The sequence below is a fragment of the Alligator mississippiensis genome, chromosome 11 (assembly GCF_030867095.1).
Source record: "Alligator mississippiensis isolate rAllMis1 chromosome 11, rAllMis1, whole genome shotgun sequence".
Lineage (NCBI taxonomy): Eukaryota > Metazoa > Chordata > Crocodylia > Alligatoridae > Alligator > Alligator mississippiensis.
The window spans coordinates 62,659,708-62,678,735 of NC_081834.1; the positions used below are offsets into that span (position 1 = coordinate 62,659,708).

Sequence of the window (19,028 nt, forward strand, 5' to 3'; positions counted from 1 at the left end):
CCTGCCACAGTTGGGAGTGAGGGGCACTGTTAACCCCTTCCCCCACTACAAGCTGGGGGAGCTGGAGAAATATAAGCAGGTGGGCGGGGCCATGGGGAGGTGGGCGTGGTTGGCTGGAGTGGGTGGAGCTATAGGGCTGGCAAGGCTGGCTGGAGTTACAAGGATAGGGCAGGGCTTGCTGGAGGAGGTGGGGCTATGGGCTGGGGGTGGGGCTGCCTGGAAGGGGAGGGGAGGGGAGGGAATGTAGGGCTGGGAGGGGGTGGATCTATGAGGCTGGGGGTGGGGCTGGAGCTACAGGGCTGGGACAGGAGGGGGGCTTGTGGGAGGGGGTGAAGCCCTAGGGTTGCGTCCAGAGGGGGCGGACCTAGAAGGGGCAGTGGGGGGCAGGGATGTGGGCTGGGCTGGGTGGATGGGGTGGGGCTAGAAGGGAGGGGGCGGGTGTGGCAGAAGGGGTTTGGGTTGGCTGGAAGGGGTAGAGCTACAGGGCTTGGGGGTGGGGATATGGGTTGGGGGGCAGGTCTGGCAGGAGGGGGCAGGGCCAAGAGCATGGCATGGGGCTGAAGGCCAGGGTGGGGTTGGATGCCCTGTGCTATATCTGTGTAACCCCCCCTAGTCTGTCTTCACCTTGACCTCCAACCCTTGACCTCACTCTGGACCCCCAGCCCAAAGCACCTGTGAGGCTGTTGGGATCCTCTGCTTCTGCTTCCTTGACTCCAGGCCTTACTTGACCTTGGACCCCACCCTGTCCCTAATTCCTGTCCCCTGTGTGGGGACATCACCATGCTTCCTTGGTGACGGGTATGACCCTCTGACTCCTCAGTCTGACCTTCTATCTCTGGACCCCCTTCCCTGACTTTTGACTCCTCCCCAAAGCACCGGTGAAGCCGTAATCAGCCTTTGCTCCTGCTTCCTTCACACCAGTGACTGCCCTTGACCTCTGACCCCCACCCCAAAGCACATAAGGCTATTGGGGTCCTTGACCTCTGCGATCTCCCTTGACCCCCATACTCTAACCCCACTCCTGTTTCCTTGATGCTTGGTGCCATAACCCCAAACCTTTGACCCCTGACCCTGTGTGTCCTGGCAGCCAGATGCAGCACAGCTTCACCCAGCAGGTCACAGCCCCGCCCCAGTGCAGGGCCAAGGACCAGCTGCCTGCCCACTGTGGCATCATGTTTCGCAGGTGTGGGTGAGACCTACAGCCAGGGAACAAGGCCTGGGTAGAGAGGTGGAGCCTATAGGAGAGGGGCTGGGGTCTGGGTAGAGTGACTGGGCCCTGGTGAAGGGAGTACAGGAGCTTTGGGACATGGCCTAGGCAGGTGGGTGGGGCCACAAGGCTTGGGGGTGTGGCCCAAAGTGAAGGGCAGGGCCAGGGACCTTGGGGTGTAGCGGAGGTTGAGAGGCATGGCCTGGATCGAGGGGGCAGGGCCATGGGGCTTGGGTGTCTAGCCCTGGCTGAGGGGTGGGGCCAGAGGGCATGAAGTCATGGGGCTGGGGCCTGATTGGAAAGGTATGGCCACAGGATGTGGGGGCAGGCCCATGGTGGCTGATTGAGGGGTAGGGGTGGGGCCTGAGCTCAGGCTCTGCCCCCAGTGCCTGCCCTCTGTCTGGTTCAGGCCTCCCTGTAGGATGGGGGGAGGAACTCACTCTAAGGTGGGGCACCCTCAAATCTCAGCCTTTTTTCCCCCATAGATGGAGTTTGTCTGTGCCATCCCCTCGGCCTGATGAGGGTGAGTTGGGCTTAACCCCTCCCCTCCCCCTCCATCTGGGGTAGGGAGGGGGCAGAGGGGGAAGGGCTGCCTGGTTGGGATGGCAGCGCCAACATCTTGGCCATCGGGAACCAAGATGGTGTCTTCATGGGGGTTCAATCCAACAGGGAGGCCACTGAGAGCAAAGGTGGCATCTCTTTGCAGGGTCCATCCAAGACGGCAGCCACCAGGTGCCAAGACAGCCAGCAAAGATGCTAGACTCCGGCACCCGGAGCCTTCAGTCTTCTGCCTCTGCCCGAGTGCCCCCCTGCCCCCAACACCGCCTCCTAGAGTCCCACCCTAGGGTGCCCACTTCCTGTTGGGGTGAGGGGTCAGGGGTCCTGGAACTGGAGGTGGGGGTGGTGTGGGGCAGGCTTTTGTTTCTTTATTATTCATGTTTTCTTAATTAGGAAAATCCAATTAAGTGTGGGGGGGCAGGTCTGGGAACTGCCCCTAGCACCCCCAGCCCATAGGGGGCAGAAGGGTGGGGCTTAGCCCCTGCCCCCCAAACTGGGCTGGGCACAGTGGCTCTAGCGCCCCTGCCATGTGCTCCACCACCTTTGTGCGCTGGCCCAGAATGCCCCTGCGGGAGGGAGAGACGGGTGCACTCTGCACTGCCCCCCCCACTATATTTCTTATTGATACTTAAAAACAAAACACCCCCACTCCCTTTCAAGACTGGCTCAGGAGGCTTCTATGAGGGTGGCCATTTTGGAGCTCATCGTTGGGTGGCTCGTGGATGGGTTTTGGGGGGTGGGGGGAGAGGAAACATGAGCTGTTGCGTGGGGGGTTCCTCAAGCATGACACCAAAGGGTCCTTAGCCCCCCCCCCAGCCTGCACACCCATGCCCAGAGTGCCTCACTCCACAGCAGGCTTCAGTGGAGGGTGTAGGCCTCGCTGGCTGTGCTGAGGTCTTGTGGGTTCCGCAGCCAATAGCACCTAGTTTTTGGGGGCACAGACCCTCTAAGTTGTTTGCGGGGGGTCACGGGAGGCTCCCTACCCCCCATTGGTTGTATTTTCTTGGCTTATGTAATAAAATATATTTCTTCCAGGTGCGGGAGGCTGTTCCATGGCTTTGGATTGGCTCCCTGGGGTGGGGGGACCCCACAACCAGCCACCTCATCTCCCCAAAACAAGGGAACCCCTCACCATCTCAGTGACTCCCCCCAGGGGGGCACAGGTAGTGGGGTCCAGAGTAAACTCCCAGACCTAGGGGAACAACTTATGGTAGATCCTACCCTTGCCCTTTTCAGTGTCTCTCACTCCTAGCCCGCAGCCCGGGGTCTTATCTGCTCTCGCCTCATTCCCCTAATGAGAGTCCAGATACCCCAGGGTACGAATCACCAGTGCTTTAATGACACCCCTGGTCCCCCTGCCATGGGGGGGTGTGGGGTCACCCTGATTTGCCCTGTCCCATAAACACTCACAGATGCCCCAGAACTGCCCTCTCTCCCCCCACCCCATGTGCAGGGAGCACCAGGGCCTGGCCCGGCCAGCAGGGGATCACTGGGGAGAGCAGAGGCCAACCCTGAACTGGCCCCTCCCCCCTATTAGCCCTTAGGGAACCCCCCAAGTCCTGCCCCTTGGCCACTACATCATGCCCCCACGCATGGGGGAGGGGCAAAGGGGAAACCCTGCTAGAATACTGTAGCCCCACCCTCCAGGGGTTAACCCCTGCCTGTCCATGGCAGGGGTGCGTTGGAGGGGAGGGGGGGGGTCAGACACTGAGAAGCCAGAAGAGGAAGAAGATGGCAATGAAGAGGAAGAGCGAATCCTGCCAGCCAGAGGGCCGGGGGCCAGCAGCTGCATCTGGGGGGGGGAGGAGAGAGATGTTGTAAATCAGGGGTGAGCAAAATGTGGCCTGTGGGCTGGATACAGCCCACCAGGCCATTCTATCCGGCCCATGGTGCCCCTAAAAAATTTAGAAAATTAATATTTATCTGCCCCTAGCTGCCTGTCATGTGGCCCTTGATGGCTTACCAAACTCAGTAAGCAGCCCTCCACCCAAAATAATTGCCCCCACTGCTGTAAACTGAGGAGGGGAAGGCTGGCGGGGGGGGACTAGTGCCAGTGTAGGGTGGGTGGAGGGTGGAGAGGAGCCTGGGGCATGTGGGGGTACTCAGAAGGGGGCCCATGGGCATGTGTGGGATGGGGTAGGGGAGCCCCGGGGGGTCCATGGGAGTCATCCTGATGTGGGGGGAGCTCAGCCTGGGGTGGGGAGGGCGTGGGAGTCTGCCAGCATAAGGGTTGCCCAAAACAGGGTGCAAGGACCCTGGGTTTGGGGTGCCAGGGGGTCTCTTACCAGCTGGTGCGTCAGGGCCCCGCATCACGGTGGTGAAAAAGCCGAAGGGGAAGGCGCCGATGCCGAAGGCCATGTGGAAGCCAGTGTCGGGGAAGACAGGCGGTGGTGGCCCCTGCAGACACAGGGTATTAGCTGGGGGTGAGGGGGCAAAAGAAGGGCAGGTGGCCGTTTTCACTCACCCCACGGCTCTCAGGCTCCGGGCGCTGGCCCCGCGGCCGTGGAGGGGTCTTCAACCTGGGCAGGGGCAGAGATGGGGCATCAGGGCGGCAGAAGCCAGGTGCCTCCTGCCCTGTAAATGCCCTCCAACCCTGCGTACCTGGGGTCCTGCTGCCCGGCGCTACCACGGCCATACAGGGGGATGACCTTGTCACGGCTGATGCCTGCCTTGCACACGGGGCACTCCTGCCGCTCTGGCCGTGTCTCCAGCCACTGCCGGCGTGGGGGGTAGGAGAGGGGGTGAGGGACCCCCCACGACTCCCCCACCTGCTCCACATCATGCCCCGGGGGCGGTGGGGGACGAGGGGGAGGGAGGGACTCACCTGGTGCAGACAGGGCCAGCTGCAAGGTGTGTGGAGGGGGGGGGAGTGTTATGGGGGTGGGCCTTGAGGCCCCCCCCTTTCAACTCACCCATGCTAGCCCCTCCCCCACCCTAAGCCCCTCCCCCACCCACTAGACCACTCCCCAGTCATATCCGATCCCCGCCTCCGTCCTCCCGGCCCCACCCCCAACCATATCCCACCCCTTTCCTCCCCCCATCCCATTCGCGCCAGCCCCACCCCCACTCCAGCCTCCCCCACCCATAGCTACGCCCCGCCCCCTCCCTAGGCCCCTCCCCTCCCCCACAGCTAGGCCCCTCCCCCTGCCCCACCCCATGAGAGCCCCCCACCCAGGCCACGCCCCCACCCGGCCCCGCCCCATACCAGTACAGGTGCCCGCAGAGCCCGATCACGGCGTCCCGGGCGGGCTCCAGGCAGATGTTGCACTCGAACGCACTGCGGTCGCGGTTTGGCACCTCGGGGCCCCCATCGGGGACCCCCGGGCCTGTCCCGGCCGCCATCTTCCGCCCCACCCCCGGAGGGGAAATGCCACCGCCTTCCTTCTCAAGGGTCCCATTGGCCAGCGGGGCCGCCAATCAGCCGCGCCCCCCGCTCAGTGGCCGGTGACGCTGCCTCTCAAGGAAACTGGCGAATATGATTGGCGGGAGGGTAGTTGGCATTACCACCAGATGAGGACACGCCTCTGCCAGTGGCTGACTGGGTAGATTTGCTGTCCATCACACGTTGCCTCACGCTCATTGGTCACTGCGGCTTGGGTCCCAGCTTCTCAGCGTGTAGGATATTCACCCGCTTCCTATGGGTGCCGGCTCCCGTCAATCACGAGTAAACGACGCGTGATTGGTCGCTTCGGGGTAAGGTGCGGGCAGGAGCGGAGAAACTTTGAATGAACAGCTCCATAATCCAATTATTAGTAGCCATAAGTGAGGCGGGACCCCCAGGGACATGTAGGATTCTATTGGCCTGGATTCTTTCTGTCATGCTGACTGATTGGCTGAGGGGGAGTAATTGTAATTAACAAGCGTTTAGGCCAATCCTCGCCCATAACGGTTCCGGACTGCGGAAGGGATTGGAGGAGCGGGCGGCGAGGGAAAGGCCACTGATTGGCTAAGAAGGCCGGTGGGGGCGGGGCACACGTGTCCGCTGTGAAGCCCGAGGTGCGGTCAGCGGCCGGAGAGACCGAGGCAAAATGGCCGCCCTGGAACCATGGCAACTGCCCTGTCACTGGAGCAACCACAGTCTGTCCCTGCCAGCCCCGTCACCACGGCAACCGCCACCCCCCGCCCCTGGCAACCAGTCCTGTCACTCCTGCAACCATCACTTGGCCTTGGTCGGGCCTGCCCCGTCACCATGGCAACTGCACCCCTGCTGTGTCACCATGGCGACTGCCCTTGCTTGCTATTGCCCCCAAACCCTCCATCACCTTGGCAACCCTCCCCCACGGCCTGGCCTCGTCGCCATCGTGACGACGTTGCCATGGCAGCAGTCCCCCTTTGCCCTGGGGCCCGACTGGCCGCCCTGCCACGTTGGTATAGCAACGGTCACTGGGGGGCCACGGTAACCATGGCAACTGCCCCTCTCCTGGGCACCCCCCCACTCCTGGGTGTCCCTCGAGTGCCCCCCCGCCACGTCTCTATGGCAACCGAGGCAGCCCCAGGCCCCGCCCCCGGGGCAACAGGAGGGGGCGGGGCGTGGGGAAGGGGCGGGGCCCATTGGGGTGGGGGTCCGTAGAGGGGCGTGGCAGGGCGGCGGGGCTCGCACGCGGGAGGGAGCTGACGTCACGGGGTCCGGGGGCAGGCGCGCGCGCGGGCCCCATTGGCCGCCTCCCCCCAACCTTCCCCCCCGGCTTCCGGTGTGAGGCCCCGCCCCTTTCCGCCCCCTCCCCCCCTCCCCGAGCATCCTCTGCCGCCATGGCCCGGCCCGGCCCGCCGCCCTGAGCGCCCCCACCCGCACCACCCGGGGCCAGGTGCGGGGGTGGATGGATGGGGGGCTGCGGTTGGGGGGGCCTGAGGGGGGGGACCCTGGGGGATGGGGGCTAAGGGGGGTGTTCGGGGTGGGGGAGGGGCTGCCCCGAGCGGGGGGGGGGCTGGTGGTACCCTGCTTCAGCCTTGGCAGGGGCAGCCCTTTACTCCCCTGCAGCGATGGTTTGGTCCTGCTCCCCCCCTCCCCCCCCAGCTCCAGGGCTCAGGGGTTCGGGTGGACGTGGGGTCCAGTGGGGTCTGGGCGACCTGGACCCCTGTGGTGTGTGCATGTGTGAGCACGTATCCCAGGTGCCTCGGTTCTGTGCGTGTATGAGTGCACACGTGTGCTTTGGACACATGGGTTGTGTGTGTGTGTGTGTGTTCCAGATGCCTGTATGTTGTGTGTGTGTGTGTGCGCGTGCGTGCACCTGTTCTGGAATCTGGGTTCTGTGTGTGTGTGTGTTCAGGGTGCCATGGTTGTGTGTGTACATTTGTGTCCAGGGTGCCTGACAGGTGTATGTCCATGTCCCAGATGCCTGGGTTGTGTGTGTGTGTGTTTGTGTGTGTGCACGCGCGCGCATGCACGGGGGGGTTACAATTGTTCTGTGGTAACCATGAGTGCCTTTGAGGGTCATGGGGTGTTGTGTTCATGTGTGTGTGTGCATCCAGAGGGGTCTGACTTGCACATGTTTGTGATGGCTACTCCTTCATGTGTGTGTCTGTGTGTAATGGGTTGTGAGGGATGTGGGGTTGTGCATGTGTGCAACTGTGATAGTTGCAGGCACTTGTGAGGGGCACTGGGTATGTGTGCCTGGGGGGGCACAACTTCTGTGTGCATGCACGTATGCATGAGATTCAGGTTTGCATGTGTGTGTGATGGTAGGAGGGTGTTGGGAGAAATGTGTGTTACTGTGCTGGGGATACAGTTGGTGCGTGTGTGAAGCCTGCAGGGTGTTATGCAGGTATCATTTTCACCTGTGTGTATGTATCCCCACACCTGGGTTCTGTGTGCGCTGGGGAGAAACAGTTCTTGTGTGTGTGTGGTTGTGAGCAGCTGTGTGGGGCACAGGGCAGTGTGTGTGTGTGTGTGTGTGTGTGATGTAGGGTGTTGTGGAGGGGTACAATTTTCACCTGTGTGTGTGACGGTAGCAGAGTGTTATGGGTAGTGTGGAGTACTGTGCTGGGGAGCAATAATTTGTGTGTGAGAGAGAGAGATGCTTGTGGGGTGTTGCACAGGGTTCACTTCTCACTTTTGTGTGTGATGGTAGGGGTGTGTGGGGTGCAGTGCTGGGGGTACAGTTTGTGTGTGTGTGTGTGTGTGTGTGTGTGTGTGTGTGTTGTTGCGAGCCATTGTGTGCAGTACAGGCCACTGTGTGTGTGTGTGTGTGCACGCGTGCATGTGTGTGCATGTATATGTGAGACAGACAGATACTTGTAAGGTGTTGTGGGGTACAGTTCTCGGGGGGTGTGTGATGGTAGTGGGGAGTTGTGGGGAACTGTGCTTGGTAAAATTTGTGTGCGTGTGAGATAGTTATGTGGGGCCTAGGGTACTCTGTGTGTGATGCTTGGGTGTTGTTGGGGGTACAATGCTCACCTCGTTGTGTGTGTTTGTGTCTGTGTATGTGTGTGATGGTAATGGCATGTGAGGGATGTGGAGCACTGTGCTGGGAAGTACAAGTCTTGTGTGAGTGTGTGTGATGGTTGTGTGGGGCACAGGCCTCTACATGTGTATCCCAGGTGCCTGGGTTCTGTGTGTGTGTGTCTATTCACATGCAGATGTGAATGTGTACTTGTTTGTGTATTTGTGTGTGCATGTGTATATGCTGGCATGTGCATGCATATATGTGTACTCGTGTGTGTCCTGGGTGCCTGGGTTCTGTGTGTGTGTTGGATGCCTGGATTCTGTGCATGTGTCCATCCATTCACACGTGTGTGTGTGTGTGTGTGTATTCACGTGCGTATTTGTGTGTGCACGAGTGTATTCATTTGTGTATGTGGCATGTGCGTGTATTTGTGTTCTTGTGTGTGTTTGTGCATGCATACAGGTTTCCCATGCTCCCTGTGGCTTGCTATTGTGCGTGCCACGGCCCATGCCATAGCTGTGTGTGTAAATCCACACCATGTGCATGTGTTCACCTGCCTACCATGTGTGCTGCCATGGCCCCTATCCCCCTGCAGTTGTCAGGCCCAGGCTGGGGTTGAGTCTGGGACAAGGCCCCCCTCGGGTGCAGGGTGGGGTGGAAGATCAGGCGTGTGCACGCCTACATGTGTGTCGGGAACTTCCAGCCCTGCGGCAGGGAGGTGTGTGTGTGGCACCGGGTCGGAGTGTGGCAGGTGTGTGTCTCTGGGCATGTTGACACATGCACAGGGCTTGGGCAGGGTTCGGTTTGCTGTGCATGTGTGCGTGTGTGAATAACCACGTGTACTGAGAACATTGTTTTGCATGCAGTGAGTGATATGTACTTGCTCTGCCACAGTTGCACTAGCGTACAAAGTTACGTGCACTCACTTGTGCATGTGTACATGCACACATGCAGTGGGTTTGAGCAAATAGTGTAGCTTGGTCCAGTGTGTGTGTGTGTGTGTGTTGTGGACACATGGTCACTGTGTGTGTGTGTGTGTGTGTGTGTGTGTGTGTGTGTGCGTGCAAATGGTAGTGTAACAGTATGCTGCAGGTGTGTGTATACATGAGTGTTTGAGCAAGCACTGATAGCATAGTTCTGCTTATATGCATGCACACACACACTGAGTAAATAGTGTGTGTTGCACACAAACATGCATTTGAGCAAGCAATGAGCATAGAACTGCTTGTTATACGCAAATGCACACGGTGTTTGACAAGTAGCAGAGAAATGCTTGTTTCACACTCACGCAGCATGTTTGAGCAAAGCGTAGCTCTACACTGTGTGGGTATGTTGCACACATGCACAATTTTGACCAAGCATTGATAGCATAGGTCTTCTTATTGAACGTGCGTGCACGCGCGCGCACACACACACACACACACACACACATGGAGCAAGTAGTGTAGCTTAGTATTTATTTTGGACATATGCACACAAGTGTTTGAGCAAGTATTGAGCATAGATCTTGTTACATGCCTGCACACGCAGTTTTTGAGCAGACATTGCTAGTGCAGGTTTGTGTCACACATGCTATGAGCAAACACTGATGGTGTAGTTCTGTTTATCAGACACGTACACACACGCACACAATGCACACAGCATGTTTGAGCAAAGAGCTCGGTACACTGGGTGTGTTGCACACTCACATGCACACAAGGTTTGGGCAGTGCAAACACTAATAGCATTGATCTACCTGTTACACCCGCAGCAAAGAAATATTGCCAAGTTCTGCTTGTTATACTCACACATGCGTGCATGCACACACACACAGTGTGAGCACATGCGGATAGCATAGGTTTGGTTGGCATGTGTGTATGTGACACACACACACATGCAGGGTGTGAGCAGACACCAGCAGTATAGAGGTACTTGTCCAACACATGAAGTGAGTAAACAGTGATAGTGTCGATCTGCTTGTCACACGTATACGCGTGCACGCACACACAAACATACTCGCACACAAAATGTTACAGCAGACACGGATGGCAGTGTTGTAATTGTTACACATGCACAGAGTGCCTGAGTAGGGTTCTCTACTACATAGGTTTGTGCGTGTGTGTGACCTGGACACCTGAGTTGTGTGTGCATATGTGTGATCTGGATGCCTGGGTTTTGTGCCTGTGTCCCCATCCCACAGACAACTGGATTCTGCGTGCATGTGTGTGTTTCAGATCCCCCCTTCCCCCCTGCCATTCTGTGTGTGTGTGTGTGTGTGTGTGCGTGTGTGCGCGCGTATGCGTCCATGTATTCTGGACCACCTGGGTTCTTCTGTATGTTTTGGATGCCTGGGATCCGTGTGTGTGTTCCCAACACCTGGGTTGTGTGTGTGTTGGGTGCCTGGATTCTGTGTATGTGCGCGCGTGTGTGCACGTGCACCCCCATGTGTCCTGAACACCTGGGTTCTGTGTGTCTGTCCGTGTGTCCCGAAAACTTGGGTTTGGTGTGTGTGTGCACACATCATGGACGCCTGGGTTCTGTGCATGTGTGTCCCAGATACCTGGGATCTGTGCCTATGTGGTGGTGGTGGGGGGGGGGTGGTTAATGCAGCCCCTTTTCTTGCCTTGTGCAACACATGAACCCTAATACCTCCTCCCTGTCCCCTGCAGGCAGGCGGCGGCAGGAGCATGGAGGTGTCGGCAGGCGTGTGGGCGCTGGTGCTGGTGCTGGCGCTGGTGCCACTGCTCTATGAGCTGAGCGGCTCCTTCCGCTTCGTGGTCAAGATGGCCTTCTACAATGGCTGGATCCTGCTGCTGGCCGCCTTCGCCCTGCCCCTCTGCGCCGTGCGCGGCCGCTCCGTTGAGAACATGAAGTCAGCCGTGGGCTGGGGGGCTCTGGGCAGGCTGCGGAGGGGGCTCAGGGTCCTGTGGGGAACTAGGGAGGGGGCTGGGAGCCACTAGGGGGATTGGAGAATGGTGGTAGGGGGTACTTGAGAAGGGGAGGGAGCTGGGAAGCTCCAGGCAGGCCAGTGAGGGGGCTGGGTGTGGAGCTGGGTGTCCTCTGGGGGGCTCCAGGGGGCTGGAAATGGTGGTACAGGGCACTGGAGCAGGTGGAGGAGGCGGCTTGGGGGCCCTCTGAGGGGCTGGGGAGGGGGTGGAGACTTCAGGGAAGGAGCTTGAGGTTCCCTGAGAGGCTGGGGAGGGGGTGGGGGGCTCTCAGAGGCAAGGGGCGGGGGCTGGGGGTTCCTTGGGGGCTGGGGAGAGGGTGGTAGGCTCTGGGGGGCAAGAGGAGGGTGGCTGGGATCTCTTTGGGGGCTGGGGAAGGTGATGGGGGTTCCTTTGTGGGGAATGGGCAATGGGGTGCCACCTGAGGGTGGGGTCCCCAGAGGTGGGGGGTGAAGGGTGGATCTGCGGGGGGGTGTGGGGAGCAGGTTCTTGGGAGGGTCTCCTCTCGTGCTCACCCCACACCCGTGCCCCAGGATCCTGCGGTCCATGCTGCAGCACGTGAAGCACCTGTACGGCATCCGCATGGATGTTCGGGGCCTGGAGCACTTCGACCTCAAGGAGCCCTATGTTGTCGTCTCCAACCACCAGAGCTCCCTCGACCTGCTCGGTACGCTCGGGGCGGGGGTGCAGCTGGGGCAAGAGCAGGGCAAGCAGGATGGGAGGGGCAGGAACGAGGCTTGGGGGGCATCCATCAGGGGGCCCTGGGTTGTGGGGCATTGGCTCCCTTGGGCGGGGCCTCCCAACAGCGGACAGGTCTAGCCTCCTTGGGGTGTGGCCAACTATTTGTGGGTGGAGCCAGTCCTTATCGGGGCAGGGCCATCTTGGGGAGGTGGGGCTTCCTGGCAGTGGGTGGTGCTGCGTCCTATGGAGTGAAGCCAACTCCCTTGGGATGGGGGCCTCTCAGCAATGGGTGGTTCCAGCCCCTATGGGGCAGGGCCTTGTAGCATTGGGTGGGACCAGCCTTGCCCGGGACAGGGTTCTGTGCTTGGGACAGCATTAACCCCAGGTGTTCTGGCACAGGCATGATGGAGGTCCTGCCAGACCGGTGCGTGCCCATCGCCAAGCGTGAGCTTCTCTACATGGGCACCGTGGGGCTGGCCTGCTGGCTGGGCGGCATCATCTTCATCAACCGCCAGAAGACGGACGATGCCATCTCTGTCATGGCTGAGGCTGCCCGCACCATGCTACGCGAGGACGTGAGCCCCCCAGGGGGGCAAGGCGTGGGGGCCGGAAGGGAGTCCTGGGTGGGGTCCTGGGGGTGGGACATGGGGAGCTGGAGGGGTGTGGGGTGGGATCATGGGGAGTGGGAGGGGGGGCATAGAGAGGCATGGGGTTGAGAGTTGGGGTTGGGGTGGGGTCGGGGTGGGAGGGGGTCAAGGGGGCTGGAGGGGAGGGGTGGAATCATGGGGGGGTGAGGGGGGCATGCAGAGGCAGGAGGTCAGGGGTCATTGGGGCTGGGGTGGGGTCAGGGTGGGAGGGGGCCATGGGGGGCTGATGTGTGATATGGGTTTCCTAGGGGGTGGGAGATGCTGGGGGGGTCTATGGGGCGTATCTGACTCCTCCCCCCACCCCATCGCCCCTCCAGGTGCGGGTGTGGGTGTTCCCTGAGGGCACCCGCAACCACAACGGCTCCATGCTGCCCTTCAAGCGCGGCGCTTTCCATCTGGCTGTGCAGGCGCAGGTAGGGCCCTGGCCTGGGCTGGGGGATCTGTGTGGGGGCTGGCATTGTGGGCGAGGTCTGCAGGGGCTGTAGGGGGTCCTTTGGGGCCTCTGTGGGGGTCCATGGGGGCTCCTCCAGCTGTAGGGGAGCCATCAGGCTGTGGGAGGGGTCCATGGGGGGCTTGGGGCCACTGGTGGTGCCTTGGGGGTCCATGGCCTAGGGGAGGGTCCATGGAGCACGCTGTGGGGCTGGTTGCCCCCTCGCTGGGAGGGGTAGGGCTAAGAGAAAAGGGCCAAGGCTTTGCTGGTTCCTCCCCCTTGCAATGCTCCTTCTGGGCAGCTAGGGGATGCAGAGGGGCGGGGATAAGGGAAGTGGGTGGAGCCTGGGCTGGCAGGGGCTTTGGGGTCCATGGGGGGGGTCTTGGGGTTGTAGAGGGGTCTATGGAGGTTCAGGGGCTCCAATGGGTGCTGGCTGAGGGCCTGGTGCTGAGGCCCGGAGCAGTGGGGTGCCTGGGAGAGGGTTGGGGTGCCCCTTGTTGGGCGAAGGGAGACCCTCCTGCCCCCACAATCCCTGACCCCTGCCACCTCCATCCCTGCCCCCAGGTGCCGGTGGTGCCCATCGTGATCTCATCCTACCAGGACTTCTACAACAAGAAGGAGTGGAGGTTCACTTCGGGTGAGTCCTGGCTGGGAGGGGAGGTCCATGGGCACGTGGGGAGGGGGCTGTGGGGGGCCTGGGCAATCTGGGGGAGTGTATAGTGTCTGGAGGGGTCTCTGGGGTGTGGGGCTGGGGCATTTTGCGGGGATCTGTCAGACATTAGGGGCCATTGGGGGGTCTGTATGGGGGGTAGAGGCCAGGGGGGTGTTGGACCCCCTGACCCTGGCTGCCCCCGCCCCCCTGCAGGGCGGTGCCTGATCCAGGTGCTGGCGCCACGACCCACGCAGGGCATGGGCCCGGCTGACGTGCCGGCGCTGGCGGACGGGACGCGCCAGGCCATGCTGGATGCCTTCGAGGGGCTCTCGGCTGAGCTGCGCACCCGTCAGCCCCCTGCCCCCCAGTGACCACCCCTGCTGCCACGTGGTACCTCCCGATTTCCCCCCCCCCTCATCTCCTGCCCCCTCCATCCTGCCCATGTGGACCAATCTGCTCCCTCTGGCACTACCACGGACCGATCCACTCCAGCCCACCAGGAGAGGGGGGAGCCACAAACCGACCCATGCCCATTGGTCATGGGGGGTGAGTCATGCCATGGACTGATCCACTCCAGCCTCCTGCTGGGGGGGAGGATGCTCCGTGGACTGTTCCACTTGAGCCTGTCACCAGGGTGTGGGTGTGTCATGGACTGATCCACTCCAGCTACAACCACTCCAACCTTCTGCTGATGGGGAGATTGCACCATGGACCTTTCCACTCCAACTGTGGACCGATCCACTCCAGCCTGGCACCAGGGGGAGGTTGCTTTATGGACTGATCTACTCCAGTTTCAATTGTGGACTGAGCCATTCCAGCCTGGCATGGGGGGGTGGGGGGAGGTTGCTTTACGGACCATTCCATTCCAGCTCCAACTATGGACCTATCCACTCCAACCTCCTGTGGTGGGAAGGTTGAGCCATGGACCCTTCCACTCCAGCTCCAACCATGGACTGATCCACTCCAGCCTGCCAGTTGGGGGTTTGCATCATGGACTCTTCCACTCCAGCTCCCACCACAGACGGACCTGCTTCAGCCTCCCACACAGGGGGAAGGGATTAAAAATCATGGACTGACCTACTCCAGCGTTCCACCATGGACTAACCCACTCCAGCCTTCCATGCAGGGGGGATTGAAATCATGGACTGATCCATTCCTGCCTATAGAAAGGGGGAGAGGATTGATAATCAGAAGCTGTGGACCAACCCATTCCTACATCCTCTGTAGGGGGAGGCTGAGGAAGTTGGGAGGCATGGACCATACCATTCCAGCCTCAACAGTTGGGCGGGTGGGGTTCCTTCAGGTTGTCCCATCTCTGCCTCTGTGTGGGGGAGAGCAGAAGGACTGGCCCCGGACTGACCTACTACCAGGACGTGGGGGTGCGAGGCAACCATATTTATTTCCCCTGAGACACAATGGACCATACCATAGGGGGCTGGATTCCTAACCCTCTTCCCCTGCAATCTGCATAGATCCTCCCCAGGGCCATGGCTGCCGGGCCACCCCCAGAGGCGGGAATGATGAGGGAGGGGTGGAGATGGGGAAACCCCCCAACACAGGCCTGGGGGTCACCCTGACTGGGGTATTTTGGGGGTGAAGGGGCCCTTTAAGACCAGAGTCTGGGAGAGGCTACAGGTGGTGACTTCTGATTGGCTGTTGGGGTCACTGGTAATAAGAGTATTGTTTCTGACTGGCTGTAGGGGTTGGAGCCCCAATAAGGAGGTGGTTTTTGATTAGCTGTCAGGATAGAACATCAGCCAATAAGGAGGGGATTTCTAATTGGCTGTTGGGGTTGGCCACCCAATAAGTGTGTTGTTTCTGATTGGTTGTCAGGGTCTGTCATGCCCAGTATTGGGTGGTTTCTGATTGGCCATCGAGACAGGTCACCCAGTAAGAGATCAGTTTCTGATAGGACGTCATGGTAGGTTCCCCTCCCTGCTCCTCCCTCCCCCCCAAATATAGGGATTGTTTCTGATTGGCCATTAGGATAGGTCACCTAATAAAGAGGTGGTTTCTGATTGGCTGTCACGTTTGGACATATCCCTGATAAGGTTGTGGTTTCTGATTGGCCTTCAGGGTAGGTGACCCAGTAAGGGCATTCTTTCTGATTGGCTGTCAGGATAGGTCATGCACCACTAAAGTTTCTGATTGGCTGCTAGCAGAGGTCCTGACTCCCCTTCTGTGAAACGTTATTGGGGGGGAAGGCTGGCAAGTGTTTCAGTTGGCCAGTTTGTGATTGGCTGCCCCAATAGGTCATAGCCCCCCCAGCAGGGTGGAGGTCAGAGTTGCGGCCTGTATTTATTAAAGGGGGGAGGCGGGATCTTGCCAAACTATGGGACCCCTCCCCCTTCCTGTGGGGGTGGGGGCAGTGGGGGGAGGGGTGTCTGCGTGCCACGGCTCGGTCTGCTTTTAATAAACACCCTTGCGCCCACTGGGACCTTGGCCCCCACTGGTCATTTCTGGGTCCTGGAGGCTGGGCTGAGGGAAGGAGTGGGGCTGGTTGACTCCTCCCCCTGCAGTGCCCCTTCTGGGCATTGTGGGGGCTGGAAAGGGGGCAGGGCCTGGTTCTGGCTGGTTCCTCCCCTTGTGGGGTGGGGCTAGGGAAAGGGGCAGGGTCTGGCATGGCTCCTTTCCATGCAGTACCCCATGTGGGCAGCAGGTGGCTGGAAAAGGAGCGGGACCTGGGTCTGGTTGGCTCCTCCCCATACTAGGACACATAGGGCAAAGGGGCGGGGCCTGATCTGAGCTGGTTTCTCCCCTGCCCAGGAGGGGGCCTCAAGGGGTCAAGTCCATGAGGGATGGGGCGGGGCCTTCACATAACTCCACCCCATTGGAGGGGCTTGTTCCTGAAGTGAGGCATGATGTCACCACTCTGAGCATTGATATCCTGAAGGGGGAAGGAGGCTGCAGAGCATGAGGTCACTGGGGGGGGGGCAAAAATGTGATGTCCTAGGGCAGCAATGGCACCTGCTCCTTGCAGTGGGCTAGCAGAGGGGATGTGATGTCACAGCACCTGAAGATGACATCACCGGGGGGGGGGTGCACGATGATGACAACCTTGCCAGCAATGACCTCCTCATTCCAGGGTGTGATGTGGGACCAGGCCCAGCAGTGATGTCACGCAGAAGGTGAGAGGGGGGTGGGGCTAGACGTGGTGGTGTGGGGGAGGGAACCCAGGCGCTGGAGCGCTCCAAGTCCCCTCCCCCTACTCCACCCCCTTTGCTCAGCCCTGAGATCCCAGGTGTCCGGGGCTTCCTGGTGCCCCTCACTCCCCACCTGCAGCCCCCCCCACGGGCCCTGCTGGTGATCCTCCATCCTCTGCCACTGCATTAGAGCTGAGGCTGGAGGGGCAGGGGGCATGTCTGTGGTGGTTTAGCCCCGCCCCCTGGTGCCTCCCCCGAGCTGGACCCACTTGGGGGAGGGGATCCTGGCTGTGATTTCCCCACAGTCACCTGGCTTCCAGGAACCCAGGAGTTGGGGGGAGGGGGGGACAGGGTCCAGCTGGAGGCAGTGACCTGGGGGGGAGTTGCTAGGATCCGGCCTGTGCCCCCCCCCATGTCTCTCCACCCCTCCAGGCCTCCCACTGCCCCTCACTCCTGCCCTGCCCCCTATCCTCCCATCTGGCCAGACCCTGGGAAATCCCCCCACCCCCACAATGCTGGCCTGAGCCCAGGGCCTTGGTACATTAATGATTCATAGGCCTCCACTTCAGACCTCCCACCCCCCCAACTGTCTCTGTGGAGCAGCCAGAGCCGCAGGGAGGGGAGGGCAGAGTGGAGGAGACGCACCCCCATGGCGGCTGCAACACGGGGCCCCTGTTGGGCCTGATCTGCCTGGGAGCCCTTGTGGCCTCCAGGCCCCCAAGTGCTGCCAGGCTGTGGGGCGGCAGCGCGGGGCACCGCTGGTGCTGGGGGGGTTGCTGTGGATCTGGATTAAGGGGCACCCACGGCTGTGGGGTCAGGGGGCTGCAGGTTGGGAGGTGAGGGCGGAGGCTGTGGGTCAGGAGTGAGGGGTACTGGCAGGGCTGGGGCTGTGGGTTGGGAAAGGGGCTCTGGCAGGGTGTGTTGTGGGGGAGGGTGGTGCGGGTTGGGAGATAAGGGGTACTGGGGGTGTGGGTCGGGGGTGTGGGAGAGCAGCGGGGATGGGGGCTGTGGGCTGGGAGCGAGGGACCCCAGCAGGGCTGGGAGCGAGGGCTGCAGGCTGCACTTGGCACTGATGATTGGGGTGGCCCTTAGGCTGGTGCTGGTGGGGCCGGCATCGGTGCGGCTGGGCGCGGAGGCGGCCGTGGTGCTGCAGGCCGAGGGGGCGCCGGGTGGCCTGGCCGGGACGCTGCAGCTGCTCAACGAGAAGGACACGCGACTGCCCTGCTCCGCCGAGCTGCCCTTCGCGCTGGGGCCGGGGGCCCACTCCGTGCAGCGCCTCGTGCTCTAGGTACAGGCCCACCTGCCCTGCCCTGGGAGCCCCAGCCACCTTCTTGATAAAAGCAAATCTTATTTTTTATCTTCATGAAAAGCTCTAGCAATGTTTTGCAGACAACTCTACCAGCAGCTCCCTCCACTCCCAGCTGGTCTCCACCAGCTCTGAATCACAAAACAACACGAGCTCTAGTGTTTCTGTTTCCAGTAGCTGTTCCCTTGAAGAGACCATGTACTATTCCCACATCACCCCTTTTTAAACATCTAGGTTTCTAACTATAACACAACTTTAATAAATCATTTTTTTTTTTTTATACAGAAACGACGTTCGATTGCTAACGTTAACATCATTCAATATGTCTCTGTGGTGCTCAGCATAGCGTGTTTGATCTGCGCGGTGCTGCTTTGGCCTCCACAGTGACTGAAGTGGGTGCCTGTTCTTTTAGGGTGCTTGTACACGTCATAGATTTCATAAATGTTAGGGTTGGAAGGGACCTCAGTAGATTGTCGAGTCAGACCTCCTGCCTTGGGCAGGACAGAGCACTGGGGTCAAGTGACCCCAGCCAGTTGCTTCTCCAGTCTCCCCTTAAAGACCCCCAAGGTAGGGGAGAGCACCACCTCCGTTGGGAGCCCATTCCAGATTCTGGTAACCCTCACCGTAAAGAAGTTCTTCCTGATGACTCCTCTAAACCTGCTCTGTGTCAGTTTGTGACCATTGTTATTAGTTACTCTATTTATCAGGGTGCCCCTAGGGGTATCTCCTATTCCTTGCTGCCCACCCACACCTCCCGATGAATTTGTAGATGGCCACAAGATCACCTCTCAGCCTTCTCTTGCAGAGACTAGAGATCCAGGTCGCTCAATCTCTCCTTATATGACCTTACCCACAGGCCCCTAACCATACTAGTGGTCCTCCTCTGATCCCTCTCAAGGTTATTCACGTCCCTCTTGAAGTGCGGCATCCAAAACTGGACACAGTACTCTGACTGTGGCCTGACCAGTGCCGCATAGAGGGGAAATGTCACCTCCCTGGACCTGTTCGTGATGCCCCTGTTAATGCATGTTAGAGTGCAGTTAGCTCTATTGATCACTGTCACATTTTCGACTCATGTTTATCTTTGAATCAACTAT

General features: G+C 60.1%; 2 protein-coding genes and 2 long non-coding RNA genes across 4 annotated transcripts; 3 read left to right on the top strand and 1 right to left on the bottom strand.

Annotated features, from left to right (window-relative positions):
* Positions 1–548: 548 nt before the first annotated feature.
* On the top strand, positions 549–2,799 carry LOC132244196 (uncharacterized). The gene is made up of 2 exons (XR_009455765.1): positions 549–1,730; positions 1,914–2,799. It is a non-coding gene; the product is annotated as an uncharacterized LOC132244196 (long non-coding RNA).
* A 283-nt stretch (positions 2,800–3,082) lies between these two features.
* On the bottom strand, positions 3,083–5,657 carry RNF5 (ring finger protein 5). The gene is made up of 6 exons (XM_059715267.1): positions 4,971–5,657; positions 4,590–4,608; positions 4,367–4,479; positions 4,230–4,284; positions 4,051–4,162; positions 3,083–3,557 (listed from the first exon to the last, which is right to left on the bottom strand). The coding sequence occupies exons 1-6, from the start codon at positions 5,105–5,107 to the stop codon at positions 3,466–3,468; spliced, it is 528 nt and encodes a 175-aa protein (XP_059571250.1). The 5' UTR covers positions 5,108–5,657; the 3' UTR covers positions 3,083–3,465.
* Positions 5,658–6,460: 803 nt separating this feature from the next.
* Positions 6,461–15,919, top strand: AGPAT1 (1-acylglycerol-3-phosphate O-acyltransferase 1). The gene is made up of 7 exons (XM_019497388.2): positions 6,461–6,570; positions 10,797–10,999; positions 11,606–11,739; positions 12,153–12,328; positions 12,718–12,813; positions 13,395–13,467; positions 13,696–15,919. The coding sequence occupies exons 2-7, from the start codon at positions 10,815–10,817 to the stop codon at positions 13,851–13,853; spliced, it is 822 nt and encodes a 273-aa protein (XP_019352933.2). The 5' UTR covers positions 6,461–6,570; positions 10,797–10,814; the 3' UTR covers positions 13,854–15,919.
* A 370-nt stretch (positions 15,920–16,289) lies between these two features.
* LOC132244197 (uncharacterized) lies at positions 16,290–18,223 on the top strand. The gene is made up of 2 exons (XR_009455768.1): positions 16,290–16,610; positions 17,718–18,223. It is a non-coding gene; the product is annotated as an uncharacterized LOC132244197 (long non-coding RNA).
* Positions 18,224–19,028: the final 805 nt, after the last annotated feature.